This window comes from Rattus norvegicus, chromosome 5 (genome assembly GCF_021556685.1).
Source record: "Rattus norvegicus strain SHRSP/BbbUtx chromosome 5, alternate assembly SHRSP_T2T, whole genome shotgun sequence".
Taxonomy (NCBI): Eukaryota; Metazoa; Chordata; class Mammalia; order Rodentia; family Muridae; genus Rattus; species Rattus norvegicus.
The window spans coordinates 155,895,964-155,911,926 of NC_141538.1; the positions used below are offsets into that span (position 1 = coordinate 155,895,964).

A 15,963-nucleotide genomic window follows, 5' to 3' on the forward strand; every position below is an offset into this window, starting at 1 on the left:
ACTTAGGGGCTAGGCCGGCTTACCAGGCCGTGCCCACATGCAAGGCAGGGCATGTGTGCGGGAGCCTGCCTTGTGTGGGACTCTTCCTTGAATAGCGCTTCTGGCTGCCACCCTCTGAATGGCTGTGGTGACTCTCAGTAATTGCTAAATTAAAAACACCCTCTGGTATTTCCCTAATGCTTCTTGGAGGCGGAGTTGTCCTCATTGAGAATCATAGCCAAGGTGGGAGTTTTGTGGCTCTGCCGAAGCTCACTGCGTCCCGGACCGGCCAGCTGCGTGAAAGGGGGTGTTTGAATGAATGGTTAGAGCTCTTCTCCTGCCTCATCTTCTAGGCAGGCCAACAGAGACAAGGATAGGAAGGGGTTTGCCCTGGGAACTAGCAGGTGATTCACTAACCTGGGGTCTGGATCTAGGTCTCCTGACCCAGGGATCAGGGATCAGGGCTCAGTCAGCCTGTTTCCCTGGCAGGTGCTATGGGTACCTGCCTGAGATTTAACCTACATCCCTGAAAATGAACAGGGAAGGCAAACTTAGCAAAGGGCAGTAGAGGGATGGGGGTACATGGGTCCCTGCTGTACCACAGGACAGTGGCCTTGACCTCCCCTCTGTGCACTCCTCAGGGGTGCCATGGTTGGCCGCACACATGTCTGACCCACAAAAGTTCACTCTCTACACCTCACTTCTTCTCAGCGGTTTGCTGGGTGCCATGTAAGATAGGCACAAGTGTGTATATACATGTCTGTACGCATACCGTATAAATGTAAGATGACCGTAGTTAGAAGGTATGATTTCAGTGCACAGATCTGTGGTCTTGGGTGCCTCGTGGGTGTGCAAACCAAGCCACAGTAAGTAGCTGAGTACATCTAGATTTGGGACTCGGGTGTGCAAACTTCATCTGACCTTTGCACGTGTGTGTGCACGAGATCTGACAGCGTGGGGGGGACCGAACCCAGGGCCTTGCACTTGCTAGGCAAGCGCTCTACCACTGAGCTAAATCCCCAACCCCATGGGGGACGACTTTTATGTGAGCAGGTCTATGAGTGGCGTCTGGCCACAGGTTAGACATCTATATGAGTGTGCACCATACAAGTTTGGGTGTTCGAGGACCTGGAGAAGCTTGTGTACAGGTGTGTCCTCGGGTCTTCCAGGAAGTGTGTTATGTCAACCAGGACAGCAGATGGACCACAGGCAGCAGCTCCGGGAGGGTGTGAACTGAGCCACACTTCCTTCCCCAGGACCCAGGGATACCCTCTATCCAGGACACCTTAGAGCTTAGAATTCTCTGCTCCTGGGACTGGATGGATGTAACTGGGTTAGAAGGATTCAAGTGCTTCAGTGTTGGGTGGAATTCCTTCTAGGCCAGTGTTAGGCCTTTAGCCCGGAGAGAAAGAGATCAGTGTGCATGTGTGAGGGAGATTGATTAACACATGAGCAGACCTAAGCCCAAGGAGGAAACAGATTCCAGACAAGCTACTCAGGAGCTGCCAAGAGCAGGGCTAGCAGCCAGAACTGCCATGCCTCCTGCCCAGCGGTGCCTGAGCATATCCGTGCATGGGAATAACTTGAGAGGGAAGAAGGTGGTTGGGGACCCTGGCAAGTAGCATGTGGAGCCCAGCCTGGGATCTTTCAGAGGCTTGCCCTTCTCTGTTCTCCAGTTCCCTGGGAAGGGAGTGTTACAGGCAGGCGAGCTGGGTGCTCAGGGTTCAGCCTCGGGTGAGCTTGGGGAAGGAACCACTCTCCACCCCTGCATCTTCACCACATGTGCATGCATTTAATTAACTCTGCCTGCAGATTCAGGAGGCCTAGGAGCGGAGGTGGCTTCCCAGAGGAAGGCTGAACCTGGAGAGCAGGTTCCATTTTCCTTCTGAGACAGGGTCTCAAGTAGTTGAGGATGACCTTTAATCTCTGATTTTCTTGCCTTCACCTCCCTAGTCATGCCTGGCTCTGTTACTTACTTACTTACTTTGTTTGTTTGTTGTTTGTTTTCATTTATTGAGACAGGGTCTATGTAGTGTTGTCTGGCCTGGAATTGGACATATAGACCAGGTTGCCTTGAACTCATAGAGATTTGCCTGCCTCTGCCTCTGCCTCTGCCTCTGCCTCTGCCTCTGCCTCTGCCTCTGCCTCTGCCTCTGCCCCTGCCCCTGCCCCTGCCCCTGCCCCTGCCCCTGCCCCTGCCTCTGCCTCTCTGCCTCTGCCTCTGCCCCTGCCCCTGCCCCTGCCCCTGCCTCTGCCTCTGCCTCTGCCTCTCTGCCTCTGCCTCTGTCTCTGCCTCTGCCTCTCTGCCTCTGCCCCTGCCCCTGCCTCTGCCTCTGCCCCTGCCCCTGCCTCTCTGCCTCTGCCTCTGTCTCTGCCTCTGCCTCTGCCTCTGCCCCTTGAGTACTAGGATTGAAGCTGTGAGCCACACGTGGGCCTGGTTCTTGCTTTTATTCTTTTTTTTTTTTTTTTTGGTTCTTTTTTTTTCGGAGCTGGGGACCGAACCCAGGGCCTTGCGCTTCCTAGGTAAGCGCTCTACCACTGAGCTAAATCCCCAGCCCCCTTGCTTTTATTCTGTACAGAAGATTGCACCCAGGGTTTCACACATGCTAGGTAAGCACCTACCAACTGAGCCCCACCCCGGCCTGTGGCTTCCTTTCCTAGGTAAGAGACCAAAGAAAGGGGATTCCGCTGAGTGCAGCCGGGATCCCCCAGTGTCAGCCTGCAAGAACCCACTCTGTGCTGAGTGGGGACAGTGAGTTCCCTGTCACAGTAGTCTGTGGCGGCTCCAGGACCAGTCCCATGTGGTGCTGTCTCTCTATGTTTATCTGGGAGGCTGTTCTTTGTGCTCATACAGATCTGCCTCATTTTTTTTAAGAGTTATTTTATGTATGTGAGTACATTGTCGCTGTCTTCAGACACACCAGAAGAGGGCATCAGATCTCATTACAGATAGTTGTGAGCCACCATGTGGTTGCTGGGATTTGAACTCAGGACCTCTGGAAGAGCAGTCAGTGCTCTTAACCGCTGAGCCATCTCTCCAGCCCTGATCTGCCTCGTTCTTTCTTCAATACTATTTTAAAGTTTTATTATTATTTTATGTGTGTGAGTGTTTTTGCCTCCATGTATGTATGCACATGTTTGTATGCATACATGTGTATCCTAGGCAACTTGGTACCCAAGGAAACCAGAGGAGGTCTCTGTATCCCCTGGAACTGGAGTTACAGATGGTTGTGAGCCACCATGTAGGTGCTGGGGACAAACCAATGTCCTCAGACAGTGTGGTGAACATCTCCTCAGCACCCCCACCCCCACCCACCCCACCTCACCCCACCCCACCTTTTTTTTTGACACACATGGAAGTGTGTATCACCATGCCTGGCTCTATTATTTTATTGATTTATTGTGACAGCAGGGTGTCACTAGGTAGTAATGTTGGCTGTCCTGGAATTGGTTAGGTAGACCAGGCTGGCCTTGAACTCAGAGAGATGCACTTCCCTCTCCCTCCTGAGTGCTGGGTTTTCAGGCATGGCTACCACACCTGACCCATTCATTCTCCTAACTCTGTGGCTCTGCATCTCTCTCTCTCTCTCTCTCTCTCTCTCTCTCTCTCTCTCTCTTAGTTTCTTTACTAATTTTTGCTATCCTGGTAGAGCGGCAAACCCACCCAGTTAAGCCTCCTTTAAATCACACTGCAGTGAAGGTTTTACTTAACACACACACAGTGCCAGCCAAGGTCCCCAGCGTCTTATGATTGACAGTTTAATGTATAGCCAAGCCTTTTGAATAATCAGCACCTTCATCACCAGCCCCACTTTGCAGATGAAAAGACTGAGGTGCAGAAAGGTTAAGCACCTTACCCTAGGTCACACAGCTGACAGATGAGAGAGTTGGGTTGGACCCCTAGGAGAGCCCCAAGGATGTAAATGCAGGCCTCCCCGTCATTCCTCGGTCTTGGCTGTTAATCTTCGGCATCCACATTGTGATGTAGAGCGAATTCTTATAGGTGATCGCACAGGCTAAGAGGATGTTTTTAATGGTTGCTGGCCTAAGCGGGGCTATGAGCTAGCCATGGAGTGCCCGCCACATCTGTGTCTGAGAGAACATGAACTCGCTCACTGACTGTCCCACCCCCCGTCGGTTGCCAACCAGGCAGCTGCAGTTGGGCAGAGCTCAGAAGCTGGAGCCCACACTGGGCTCTTTGTCCTTGGTGGGAACCCTGCAGCCCCCATGGCCTGTCTCAAGGGCCCTCTGTCCCAGCACCAGGGGGGCCTCCCTGGGCCAGGCCCAGCTGGGAAACTTGGCATGTTGGTGGCTTCTTGGCCATCCTGCCAACTGGGCATTCAGAATCCACTCAGGAATCGGCCCCCTCAATGAACCTAGGGGGACCGAGGCCCTTGCTCAAGGGGGTAGCGCAAGTCCCGATAGGGCTGGAGTCCTGGATGAGCCCAGAGCTAGGCAGCCCCCACTATACACACTGCCCAGGCTGGATTCACTCTCTTCCCCATCCTACTCCTACCTGAGAATCTCTGCTGCTCCACAGAAGTGGGAACAAGTTGTCCTCTCCTCAGTGAATAACTGTGGTGCTTCACCCTCTCCCCACTACCCAGCCCTAGCTGACCGCGAGGTACACAATGGGCATCTAACACTGCCCTGCAGCGGAGGTCTCTCCTCAGCAGAGTCTGCAGCTGGCATCCAGCACAATCGCCTCAACCCCCACCCCCACCCTGAGCGCTCTGCCTAGAGGACCAGGAGGGAGTCAGATGCTAAGGTGGGAGCTCAACAACCTCAAAGAGGCTCTGAACCCTGCAGGACCATCCTCGGGCCTCCTTGGCTTATCGGAGCAGGGAACAAAGGGGCTGGAGGGGCAGCTCACCCAGTAACTGTTGTGAGTCCCGCCTGGCCCTGTCTGGGTGAAGCAAACTGGAGTCTAGACCCTTGTCAATCATAGCCGTCATTTCCCAAAAGATGAAAGAGAGCCGGTCCCATCCTAGCTCAGTCACAGAAAAGCTTCTGAAAATCCTTGCCACCTGGCCTGGTTCCTTTGGTGGTCCGTCCTCCCTCCTTCCTCCTTCCTCCTCTCCCTCCTCCCTCCTCTCTCTTAGCCTGCCCCTGAAGCTCCCTAAGAAGAAGGCTCCACAGAAACACTCAAGGTTCCTGGGGCCTCTCTGGACAGCGGTGAGGGAGCATTGCCTGGCGTTGGGCTTATGTCCCACTGTTAGCAGATATCTCCAGGAGTGTCAGAATAGAGGGGAGATCTACTGCGTCGGGAGTAAATGTATGATTCAACCCTGTTTGTATCCCAAAGTGGATTCATGGAGGATCTAGGTGTATTTCCAAACCTCCCCTCTCTTTGCTGCTCTCCACAGGGTGGTAATGGAGAGTTCTGAGGGGGGCCTCAGCCAGGACAACAGGAGGGTCCCTTAATCTCTGTCTGACCTGCAGAACAATGTTGGCCCCAGGCCGCAGGGCCATCAGGCCCGGAGCTGATGGGCTGTGCACTTCAGCCTTAACTCAGCTGGAGGCCAGGCTGATCCAACTTTCCCTGTGGGACACCCTTGGCTCCTCTCCCTGGGGAGGACTGGAGGTGGCTCTGTGGACGGGGCCGGGCGGCAGCGTGGGGGTGGCGCTCTCGGAAAGCCCCGCGGCCCGGAGCGAACAAGCGGCCCTTTCTGTACCCGGACCTCAGCTGGCGGGCGGCCCGGGGCGCACACGGTCCGGGTTGGGGCGGCGTTGCCAAGGTGACCCTGCGCTGGGCTGGCGACGGGCAGCGGCGACGATACCATGAGCGGCCGGAAGCGCAGCTTCACCTTCGGTGCCTATGGAGGGTAGGTGCGCCCCCGTGTGCGAGTGCATGTGCGCATCCGGGGTCTTGCTTGGGTGCGGTGGCCTCCGCGGTGGGGAAGGGTGGGGAGGCTGCGAGGCAAGCATACATCCAAGTCGTGCGCGGGACTCGTGAGCTCCCGTGTGCTCTGCTGGGTGTTCACGTGCACCACATGTGGGGGTGAGAGTAAGTGTGGATCACAGTGTCTATAAACATGCATGTGAGACTGTGAAGAGTTCTCTCTCTCTCTCTCTCTCTCTCTCTCTCTCTCTCTGGTGTGTGTGTGTGTGTGTGTGTGTGTGTGTGTGTGTGTGTGTGTCCGTCTCCAACTAAGTGGGTACAGGGGGCTAGGTGGATGGAGTAGAGCGTCTCAGAAGGCTCCACTTTGCCTCTGCAGTCCCTCTACTGGGGCTTTTGGAAGTTGGTCCCTCCCACTTTGACCACCTCATCTTGTACAAGCTGATCGCTTGACTCTGAGGCTGGAGCTGAGGGCAGAGTGATAGATGGCCCATCTCCTTGACCTCCTGGTCACCTCCTTGACCCTAAGCACCCACCCCTGAGGAATTCGGAAGTGGGATGGGATTGTTGCCAGCAGCAGAAATTGGCAAACCAGAGGGAGATAGGCTGCACATTAGGCCCAGTGGCCTTTCCTGGGCCAGCCAAGGGGCTGTGTGACCTTCACCATTCTGGTCTCATAACCATCAGAGGGACACAGTTAGGGTTTGGTATGGTGCCGTGGGGGTACGGTCAGTGTCCCATGAGCTGTGTGTAGGGGAGGTGCTCTCTTCCTGGCTGCTCAACCTCAGAGGAGACCCCCTGCAGAGGGGCAGGGTGGGCAGACAGAGAAGTACCTATTGGGGCTAAGGCCTTAACTGTCAAGTGAAGCCAGGAGCTTAGGCAGTGTGGGACTTCCTGGTCATGATATCCAGGGGCAGCTTAGAGGGTGAGGGCAGGGTCTGCTTTGTAACCGTGGATGTGAGTATAGACTTTCCCAGTCTTACTCCCGATCAGGATCCTCCATGCACCCCAGCTCAGCACCGGCCAGGCTCAGCACCCTCATCTCCCTCAACCCCCCCCAACCATTTCAGTCCAGTTTTTCCCTTCCTCTCTGCTCCCTGCTTGCCTCAGGCAAAAAGCAAGGGTTGTTTGTTTTCCCAACAGTGGCCCAGTCCTGTGGTCCCCCACTAGGAAGGAGGGTGGACCCCCAAGGCTCCCCCACATCAAGGTGCCCTCTCCGAGAACACGGGCGGGGCGAGAATGTGGGCAAGGCCCTGCTCACCCACCCTTCTTCAGTCCAGGCCTACAGAGCATGGGAAATGTAGTCTGGGGGAGCCCACGAACTCAGAAGTGCAGGGGTGTGTGTTGGGGTGAGGGGAGGATTGCCCAGGTCTACAAGTGATTGGCTCCTGGGTGAACATGAGCTGGTACAGGCTGTGGGGCTTGGAGAGGGCATGGAACTCTGCCATACCCACCTAGCATACCTCCCAGCCTGTCCGCACCCTTACAGCCTCACTCTGACCCTAAATGGAATCACACTGTCCATCTCTGCTGGGCTCAGAACCAGCCCTGCTGTATCTCCTGGCTCTACTCCTTACTTGCATAGCCTCAGCCCACCTTCCCAGGTGTCCAAACTGACCTCAGGGTCTGGTTGGATTGTGAAGACATCCGGCACCATTAGCAGCAGTGCCTCCTCAGGCCACCAGGGGGCAGGATAGGATGGAATGGGTCTGGTGCGCCCTGCAAGGCCATGATGGATGTCCCCTCATGGGCTGTCCACTTACTGTGTTTCAGGGTGGACAAATCCTTCTCTCCTCGACAGAGTGTGTGGTGAGTACTGGGGACCCTCAGGAGCATTTGGGCTGCCTTGGCTGCTCCCTGGGGGCACCCCCAGCCCATTCCCACCCTCTATAATGACAAATCAGGTGCCCCATAGTTCTTTCTGAAGCTCAGGCTTGGAGTCACGTCTTGGCTTTGCCACTTCTCCGGAGCTCAGCTATCTTATCTGGGATACGGGGGTATAAATGTCTATTTAGTGTGAGGTTGGAAAACTCAGGAGTGCAGACCTGGTGTATGAGAGGCCTTCATCCGAATATTTCCTTCCCTTCCCATTCTCTGGTCCTTGCCCTGTGTGGCTCCTCACTGGGCAGAAGGCATCCTGCCTTTTTGATGGTCCCCAAATCCTTTAATCCCATTCATACCCAGCCCCGAAGCTGTTTCCCATGTCTGAGGCCGCCCTCCCTTTGGAGGAGGTGGCATCGGCAGCTTCCCCAACACCAAAAGGCGCCAGGCAGTGGGTGGAGGTGGAGCCTCACCTCGAGAGTCACACAGCACTGGGCACCTGATGCCCCACAGGCGGGCGCCTCCCGGGTTCCCTGACACTAATATCACATGACCCCGCCGGCTGTTCCCTGACTGCCAGTGGGAGCCCACCCCTGGTGTCCCCAGTCCCCATTCTAGGTTCCTGCCCCCCGCTGGCGGCTTCCCGGGGTCTGCACACCCCATGGTGCTCCAGCTGCTGGAATGGGCCCAGGGCCCTGGGAAGCAGGAAGGAGGGACTCAGGTGTCCAGGCCGAACTCCAGGGCCACTTCCTCAGCTCCCCAGTTCCCTTTGTGGCTCGCTGTGCAGCTTGGGCCAGTGACTCTCCCTCTCTGAGCTTTGCCCTCGATGCCATGCTGAGTGGATTTGGTGGGCTCTGCCTGCCCAGAGCAGGGATGGAGTGAGGAGATGCATACAGAGGTGCGGAGGGTGGCTCCCTTGCAAAGCCTCAAACAGCGGTAACTGCCATTTGTCAGGTACTTTTGTGACTGTCACCCTTGGCATGCATTGACTCAAGTCATCCTGACCGCAGCTCTGATTTTAGGACTGTTATCTCTGCTTGTGTATGGATGAGACGCAGAGCAGACGAGTGACTTACCCAAGGCTGGCCACAGAGAACTGAACTTTGACCCAAAGTAGAACCTGCATAGGAACCCGATGGGAACCAGCAGCTGTGTTTGGGTGTAAATCTCCCTCCATCTCTGAGCAGGGATCGCTAAGCCTCAGGGAGGTGCCAGTGAGGTCAGGTATACAAAGCTGACTTAGGCGAGTACTCTGATCCGGGAGTTAGAGACAGGGTCGCATGGCTGAGAGCAACTGACCCGGCTGTGTGGCTTTGACCCTGTCTGGGATGTAAGGCTGGTGAGTCCTCAGGATGCACCTGTTACACTTGCCCTGCCCTGCTGGTGCTTGAGCAGCTGTCCAAGGTGCTAATCTGGGTGTGCCCCACCCCACCCCACCCCATTCCTACAGCCGACCCTGTCCTAGTCTAGATCCCAAATGGCAGCCTTCCCACAGTATCTCCTGCTAGCTGTGGCCAGTCTCTCTAGCACGACTTCATTTCTCACATGGCCTGCGTCTCTGGTTAGCAGGGACACTTGATTGGAACCACCATGATGTTTTGCACATGTGTCTCCCCTGCTATCCTAGCACGCTTCCTCCAGACACCTTCCTCAGCTGCTGGGCGGCGGGGGAGGGAGTTCTTTTCTGATCCCACATCACGCCCGGCTGTTTATCTCACACACACGTTACTGATTGTTCCCCAGTTAGCAGAAAGAGCAAGGATTGGGAAGGCTGACAGGTGTGGGAGGGATCCGCCTCTGACATGTTCTAGTTGGGGGACCTTGGGCAGGTCAGTCCCTTCTCAGAGCCCTACTCGAAGCTCAACACGTTTGTTGAGATGGGAGTTTCTACAAGGCTCTGCATGTGTGTCCATGTGACCCTGAAGTATGAGGCAGGCTCTGTACTCCTCTGTCACAGCCCCTTCAGGGTTTCATTTCGATACCTGTGAGTCCCAGATCAGCAGGGCTCTGGCCCCCACAGGGCTACTGCAGCCAACCAAGTGCCTAGGTGGATATCTCAGAATGGAGGTGCGATTCTCCTGGTGTAGGGGATCCAGTTAAGGTGGATCCAGACGGAGGCAGGAGGACAAGAGGTCTGGGGGCAGCTGATGGACTTGTGCAGGGGTTTCTGGCAAGAACTGTGAGAGAAGCGGTTGATATGCCCTGAGAGCTAGGGCCTTGGAGGCATAAGCACAAAGCCCAGCCTACAGGGTGCTGGTCATTCTTCTGTGATGGCCTTGGTCAGGCCTGAGAGTAGATCTGCATTCCACAGGTCGCAATTTAGCCAGAGGGTGGTAAATGTCTTGCAGCCGGTGGGGTGGATTTAAACCGGGCTCCCTCTCTTGCTGGAGATGGGACCATGGTCAAACATGGAAACTACAGAAATGGGTGTCTTGCTGTGGGAGAGCAGAGAGAGGGAAGTGGCCCCAAATACACCCCAAATGAGTGTCTCACAGGGAGGACTCACCTGCCACCAAGATGTGTCCCCTCCACAGTGTGGCCAGGGCCTGTGCCAGGTGCTTCCCTAGGATTATTACTATTATTTTTTTGGTTCTTTTTTTTTTTTTTCGGAGCTGGGGACCGAACCCAGGGCCTTGCGGTTCCTAGGCAAGCGCTCTACCACTGAGCTAAATCCCCAACCCCCCTGGGATTATTTTATTCCAGAGTAGATCTCCAGTCCCACTTTATAGAAGAGAAAGCAGAGGGCTGGAGAGATGGCTCAGTGGTTAAGAGCACTGACTGCTCTTCCAGAGGTCCTGAGTTCAATTCCCAGCAACCACATGGTGGCTCACAACCATCTGTAATGGGATCTGATGCCCTCTTCTGGTGTGTCTGAGGACAGTGACAGTGTGCTCATATACATAAATAAATAATCTTTAAAAAAAAAAAAAAGAAGAGAAAGCAGAAACTCGGGGCCAGTGGCTGACGCAGAGCAGGCAGCCAGTGATTGGTGAACGGGAGCAGTCGTGCAGTGGGCTTCGGTGGTGGCCCCTGTCCTCGGTGGCTCCTCTCAGCCATCATAAAGCCAGAGGTCTTAGGGCCTGGCACAGGGCTGGCCTCGTTAGCAGTTCTGAAATGCCAAGTAGGCTCAGCCCGCTGGGCCACCTCATCCATTATGCATCTGGTGGGTAGGCCCCCGGCGGGCAGCTGGCACAGCCCAGGCCGGGAGCCAGCAGCTGCCTCCTGAGCCCACACCTGCTCCCAGCTCTGGGCAGGAACCTTGTGGGGCAAACAGCAAGACTGAGCTGGCCAAAGCAGTGAATGCCACCTGTCCCAGCTAAATAAGAGTGAGGAATCCTACTGGGCACAGGGGCAAGAATACATCCTAGCAGCCATTTCTGAGAGGAACCTAAGTTCCTAGACCTAGACGTAAATGAACAGAGGTAGCTGATGGAGTCTGAGGTACACACAGACACAGACAGACAGACAGACACACACACACACACTCTCTCTCTCTTCTCTCTCTCTCTCTCTCTCTCTCTCTCTCTCTCTCTCTCTCTCTCTCTCTCTCTCTCTCTCTGTCCAGAGTGGAGCTGGGACTATTTACCATCAGCCTCAAGCAACTATTATGCACCTATAGGTTTCCGAGAACTGAGACTCAGCAGCCACCATTAAACACCTACTGTGTTCAAGGAGTTTGCAGCAACCACTAAGCACCTACTGTGTAGGGGCAGGGAGGGTTCCAGATGCTGGGGGGGCGGGGGGGATCAGTGAAACATGAGACAAGTTGAGACATCTCTGTTTGGCCATGACTGGTTGTACTTCTCTGGGCCTTGGTGTCCTCATTTGAGAAATGAATGGGAAAAAGGAATTGTAAGCGGACCAATATCTGCCTTTTCGTCTGCTTTGCATTGAAGGCAAGCGGGCTTCCAAGTGAAGGAAGAGGCTAGCCGCGCTGGGCTGTGAGCCACTGCCCTTCACACAGGTAGATGTTCACACAGCTTTGTCCCAGAGATTCCGTAAGCCATGTATTGCTCCTGGGCCAGGAGGAAGCTGAAGCGGGGAGAGAAAGTTCTGAAAGGTTTTTTAGAAGACCTAGCGTTTAGACTCTCGAGGAAGGGGCGGAGCCAGACGTGAGAAGAGTTGGGGTATCTAGGAGCAGCAGGTCCTGAGGCAGGGATGAGCTTGTATGTCCTATGAACGGAGAGGAGCGGGTGGCTGGAAACCTGAGGAGTGTGAGGCCACAGGTGGCTCTGAGGTTGGGAGAGGCCGGGACCGAGTGGGTTCTGCAGATAAGATGTGGGGTTCAGATAGGTCAGCCACACCTCTATAGAAGTACCAAGTCTCAGCTGCCTGGCTTTGAGGAATCTGAAAGGCTACCGACCTCCTGGACTCTTTGGCAGCACAGCAGCCCTAGAAGTACCTCTTGTAGCCTTCCCACTTGGCAAGGAACCACTTCATCCGCTCTTGACCCCCTTCGAGTACTAGAAGCTTCTGGGGCCTTGTGAGAAAAACACGTCTCTACCTTCCGTAACTTTATGGGCCTCTTGAGCCCCCCGTGCCTCGGTTGACCCGTCACCCTTTCTTTTTTAAACATTTTATTACATTTATTTATTTTAGTTAGTTGTGTGGGGGTGGGGTATAAAGCGCCACAGCGTGCTTGTGGAGGTCAGAGGACAACTGTCAGGGAGCAGTTCTTTCCTCCCACCAGATGGGTCCTGGGAGCGTCGGGGGAGGGGACTCAGGTTGCATGCTGGACAGCAAGCATCCTTACCTGCTGAGCCATCTCACTGGCTTGCCTGTCACATCTTCTCGTAGGTTCCCAGTGACAGGCGGCTCCCTGCCCCCTTGAAGTGGTCCCTTGCAATGCCAAGCAGCTTAGATGGTTTTCAGAGGGTTTTCTTTTCTGAGATGCCTGAGCCTCTGTGTGTTCTGGAGACACACACACACACACACACACACACACACACACACACACACACACACGCTCAGTAAGAGAAGGGAGCTCTCTGAGGCTGCTCCTCCTACATAGGGTTGTGTATTTGCAGCCTGGCTCCCCTTTCACCCTCCAGCTCAGTTACTGTCTTAGTGTCTTCCTATCACGCTATACAAAAGGGCGACCCCTGAGAGGGTCCTCAGAAAGATGCCTTCTGTCAGGAAGCTTCCCCGTAGCTTCAGGAGACCAGAGTTAGGTCCTATCTCAGTGGATTTAGATCCCGGACTGTTGTGGTTTTGCAGTTTGGCCTAGGCAAATGATTGCCACCAATCCCGTGCACAGCACCCACACCCTCCCTGTTCAAGGTTCCTGGTTGTTCTGGCTTGACCCTACATCCTGTTGATGCCCCCTCTGTCAGGAAAGCTCTGAACTCCCTAAGGCCGGTTCAAATGCCCATTCTGGCTTCCACTCAGTTATTTTGTAGCATTTCTCAATCTCCTTTGCCTCTGGGCCTTCCATGATCCATGATCATGTCAGTGTGACCACTTAGAAATGACTGCACTGTGGCTCTTCAGGGATGTTTCCTGCCTCTGTGAGCATTGGCACTGAAAGAAAAGATTCATTAGTCCACAGAGACCAAGTGTCACGTGCCTGAGCACTTGGCGGGAGTGGATGGCTTAGGAGGAGGCTCTCTTAGTATCTTGGGGTGCAGGACCTTATGCAAGATTATTGGCCAAAGTAGACAAATCCGGGTATTAATGTGGGGAACCCTCGGAGGGTCAAAGCCTGTGCAAACCAGAGGACAGGGTGGCAAGCCGTAGAGACAGGAAAGAGGCCATGACTCTTGGAGTTACTCAGGTCAGAGAGGAAAAGGTTAAGGCCAAATTTAAAGTACAGACTGTCATGGCAAGGCAGCAGGGGCTTGAAGCAGGAAGCTGTCCATCCACAACCAGGAAACCATGAATGCCTGCTTCTCGGCTTGCCTACTCTAGAGGGTCCAGAATGCCAGCCAGGAAAATGCCATCCACAGTAACTAACTCTTCCCATCCAACGAAAACAATCCCTCAGACATGTGCAGCGACCCTTCAGTCAGGTGAGTCTAGATTCTATCAAGCTGACAGTTAGCACTGACCATTTCACTACAATGAGCCAACGTGGAAATGGGCTGCATGGCACTGCGCATGTGTGCGACAGACGGGTGGGCTACATGACACTGCACATGAGCGAGACAGTGGGCTGCATGGCACTGCGTATGTGCGCGACAGACTGGTAGGGAGATAGAGATTATGGGTTGTGTCTGGTGGGGTATGAGCCCCATGCAAGAGAATGTTCTAGGAGATCGTGGCAGAGAAGAGCGGATGGCTTGTGCTGGGCACAGAACCTTGGCCATGTCTGGCCACTGAGAGCAGCTGAGTTACCCACCAGGCCCTGTGTCTGATCTCCATTGAGAGGTGGGGGTGGGCTCGGAGTCTCTGAATCCTCAAACCAGGACTTATCCTGACCTCCTCTTTGAAGCTGAATTGTTCTGGGCCTTTGGAAACCAGAATCCTGTTGGTACTCAGTGTGGCCTGAGCTCCAGATTCTTGACTCTGGATCTGGCTTGTGACTGCCCCCACAGTCTGGATTTGGAAAGTTAGGGAGCTTCTGTGGGCCTCAGTTTCCCCCACTTGTTAGGTCTTTAGCATGTGTGGGGAGAGAGAGAGAGAGAGACAGAGAGAGACAGAGAGAGACAGAGACAGAGAGACAGAGAGAGACAGAGAGACAGAGAGACAGAGAAACAGACACAGACACAGACACAGACACAGACACAGACACAGACACACAGAGAGAGACAGAGAGAGAGACAGAGAGAGTTAAACACATAAGTAAGGAACTAGGCCCAGGGAAGAAATGGGGTCAAGTCAAGACACCACACACATCCATGCTTGCAAAGCCTCTTGCCCAGACCCCAAGCAGCTGCCGGCATACGTATAACTAGAGGGGGGAGTAGGCTGTTTGGAACCCTGGCAAGAGTTGGCTGGAAACCGATGGCAATTCCACAGGCACCAAGGACCAACGTAAGGCCTGTTACAGACCTGCCCCTGACCATGGTAGCTCTTCCTTCTCCATGGTCATTGAATGCACAGTGGCCCTTCTGTCTGCTTGGTGACCTGGAGGCCTCTGCCTGGGGGTGATGAGACTTTCCCCAGTTCCTACGTGAATGAACACACCACCTACTGCTGCCCACACAGGCTGACCCGAGGAGTCTCTCACCTGAGTCTTCCTTCCTCCCTCACACAGTGGATGTCTGGGATTCCCCACTTCAGGGCCAGTAACATGGGGAGGACATGCTGGAGGGAAGCCTGCCTGGTGACCCGAGTGACCTGTGGATAAATCACTTCTTCGTAAACCCAAGGTCATCTCCATACATTCTTGGGCACCTGGGCTCCAGTAGGGGCTGGCTTGTTTGACCTGGTCTGACTATTTGCTGTGTGAGTTTGGGCTAGAGGCTTGCATTGTCTGAACCTGTTTATGCCCATAGATATATAAACAAGGATTTAGTCACCACACAGGTGTCCTTGAAGTCAGTCAGTCTCTCTCTCTCTCTCTCTCTCTCTCTCTCTCTCTCTCCTTTGTTGTTATCATTGTTGTTCTTTTGAGACAAGGTCTCTTTATTTAGTTCTGACTGTCCTGAGACTCAAGACCAGGCTGGCTTTGAATTCACAGACACCCTCCTGCCTCTGTCCCCCAAATACTGAGATTAAAGGTGTGTGCCACCATGCCTAGCCCTGTAAGGCTTTTCATTGGCCAATAGTTCATTGAGCAAATACTTCCCAGGTTCATGGCCTGAGCTGGCTATTCACCTGACGCTGCAGGGAACTGGGCAAATGAAGCCTCATACAGCTTCCCTTTGGTTGGAGGAACAGACATGAGATGAGCTGATGGGCCACTGAGAGGATTTCAAATGGTTAGCATGGTCTGGAACAGACATATAAAGGATCCTGCCATTGAAGGGTCCCAAGGAAAAGTGTGTTGTGGGAAGGGTGGTCTAGATAGCAGATGCTGTGTTATAGGGGTCAGAAGTGAGATTTTTATGTCCCTGTCTCTTACCTCAGCCAGCTTGGTGACAGTCCTCTGCCTTCAGCCAGATGCCCACGAGGCAAGAGGTCCCTTGAAGCCTCCTGCATTGGTGCCCGTGTACCCACAGAGCTCCGGAGTTCACCGGCACAGGCTGCCGTAGCAGACAGCTGTGTGGTGAACATGGGGTCACAGGAACACCTCTCACTGAACAGCAGGCGATAACCCAAGAAGCTGGGCGTCCGTTGGGTCACTGTGCACTGAGCAAGTTCTGGTAGCAAGGTTCTGTGGGCCTGGCCTGGGGCTTTTGAGGCAGGCTGTTAAGTGGGACCCCTCTCCTGGTTTGTAAGGG

The 15,963-nt window shown here is 54.4% G+C and overlaps 1 protein-coding gene across 23 annotated transcripts in view; it reads left to right on the top strand.

The window, feature by feature from the left end:
- Rap1gap (Rap1 GTPase-activating protein) overlaps positions 1-15,963 on the top strand; it is a 64,940-nt gene that overhangs the window by 11,994 nt on the left and 36,983 nt on the right. For 5 of the 23 annotated variants that reach the window (XR_015619746.1, XR_015619748.1, XM_087549399.1 and 2 more), the window contains exons 1-2: positions 5,649-5,804; positions 7,592-7,627. Coding sequence is in view for 9 of the 16 variants with exons in the window: in XM_087549399.1 (XP_087405525.1) it covers positions 5,761-5,804; positions 7,592-7,627 (80 nt within the window). In the remaining 7 variants the exon portion in view is untranslated. 23 annotated transcript variants of the gene reach the window in all.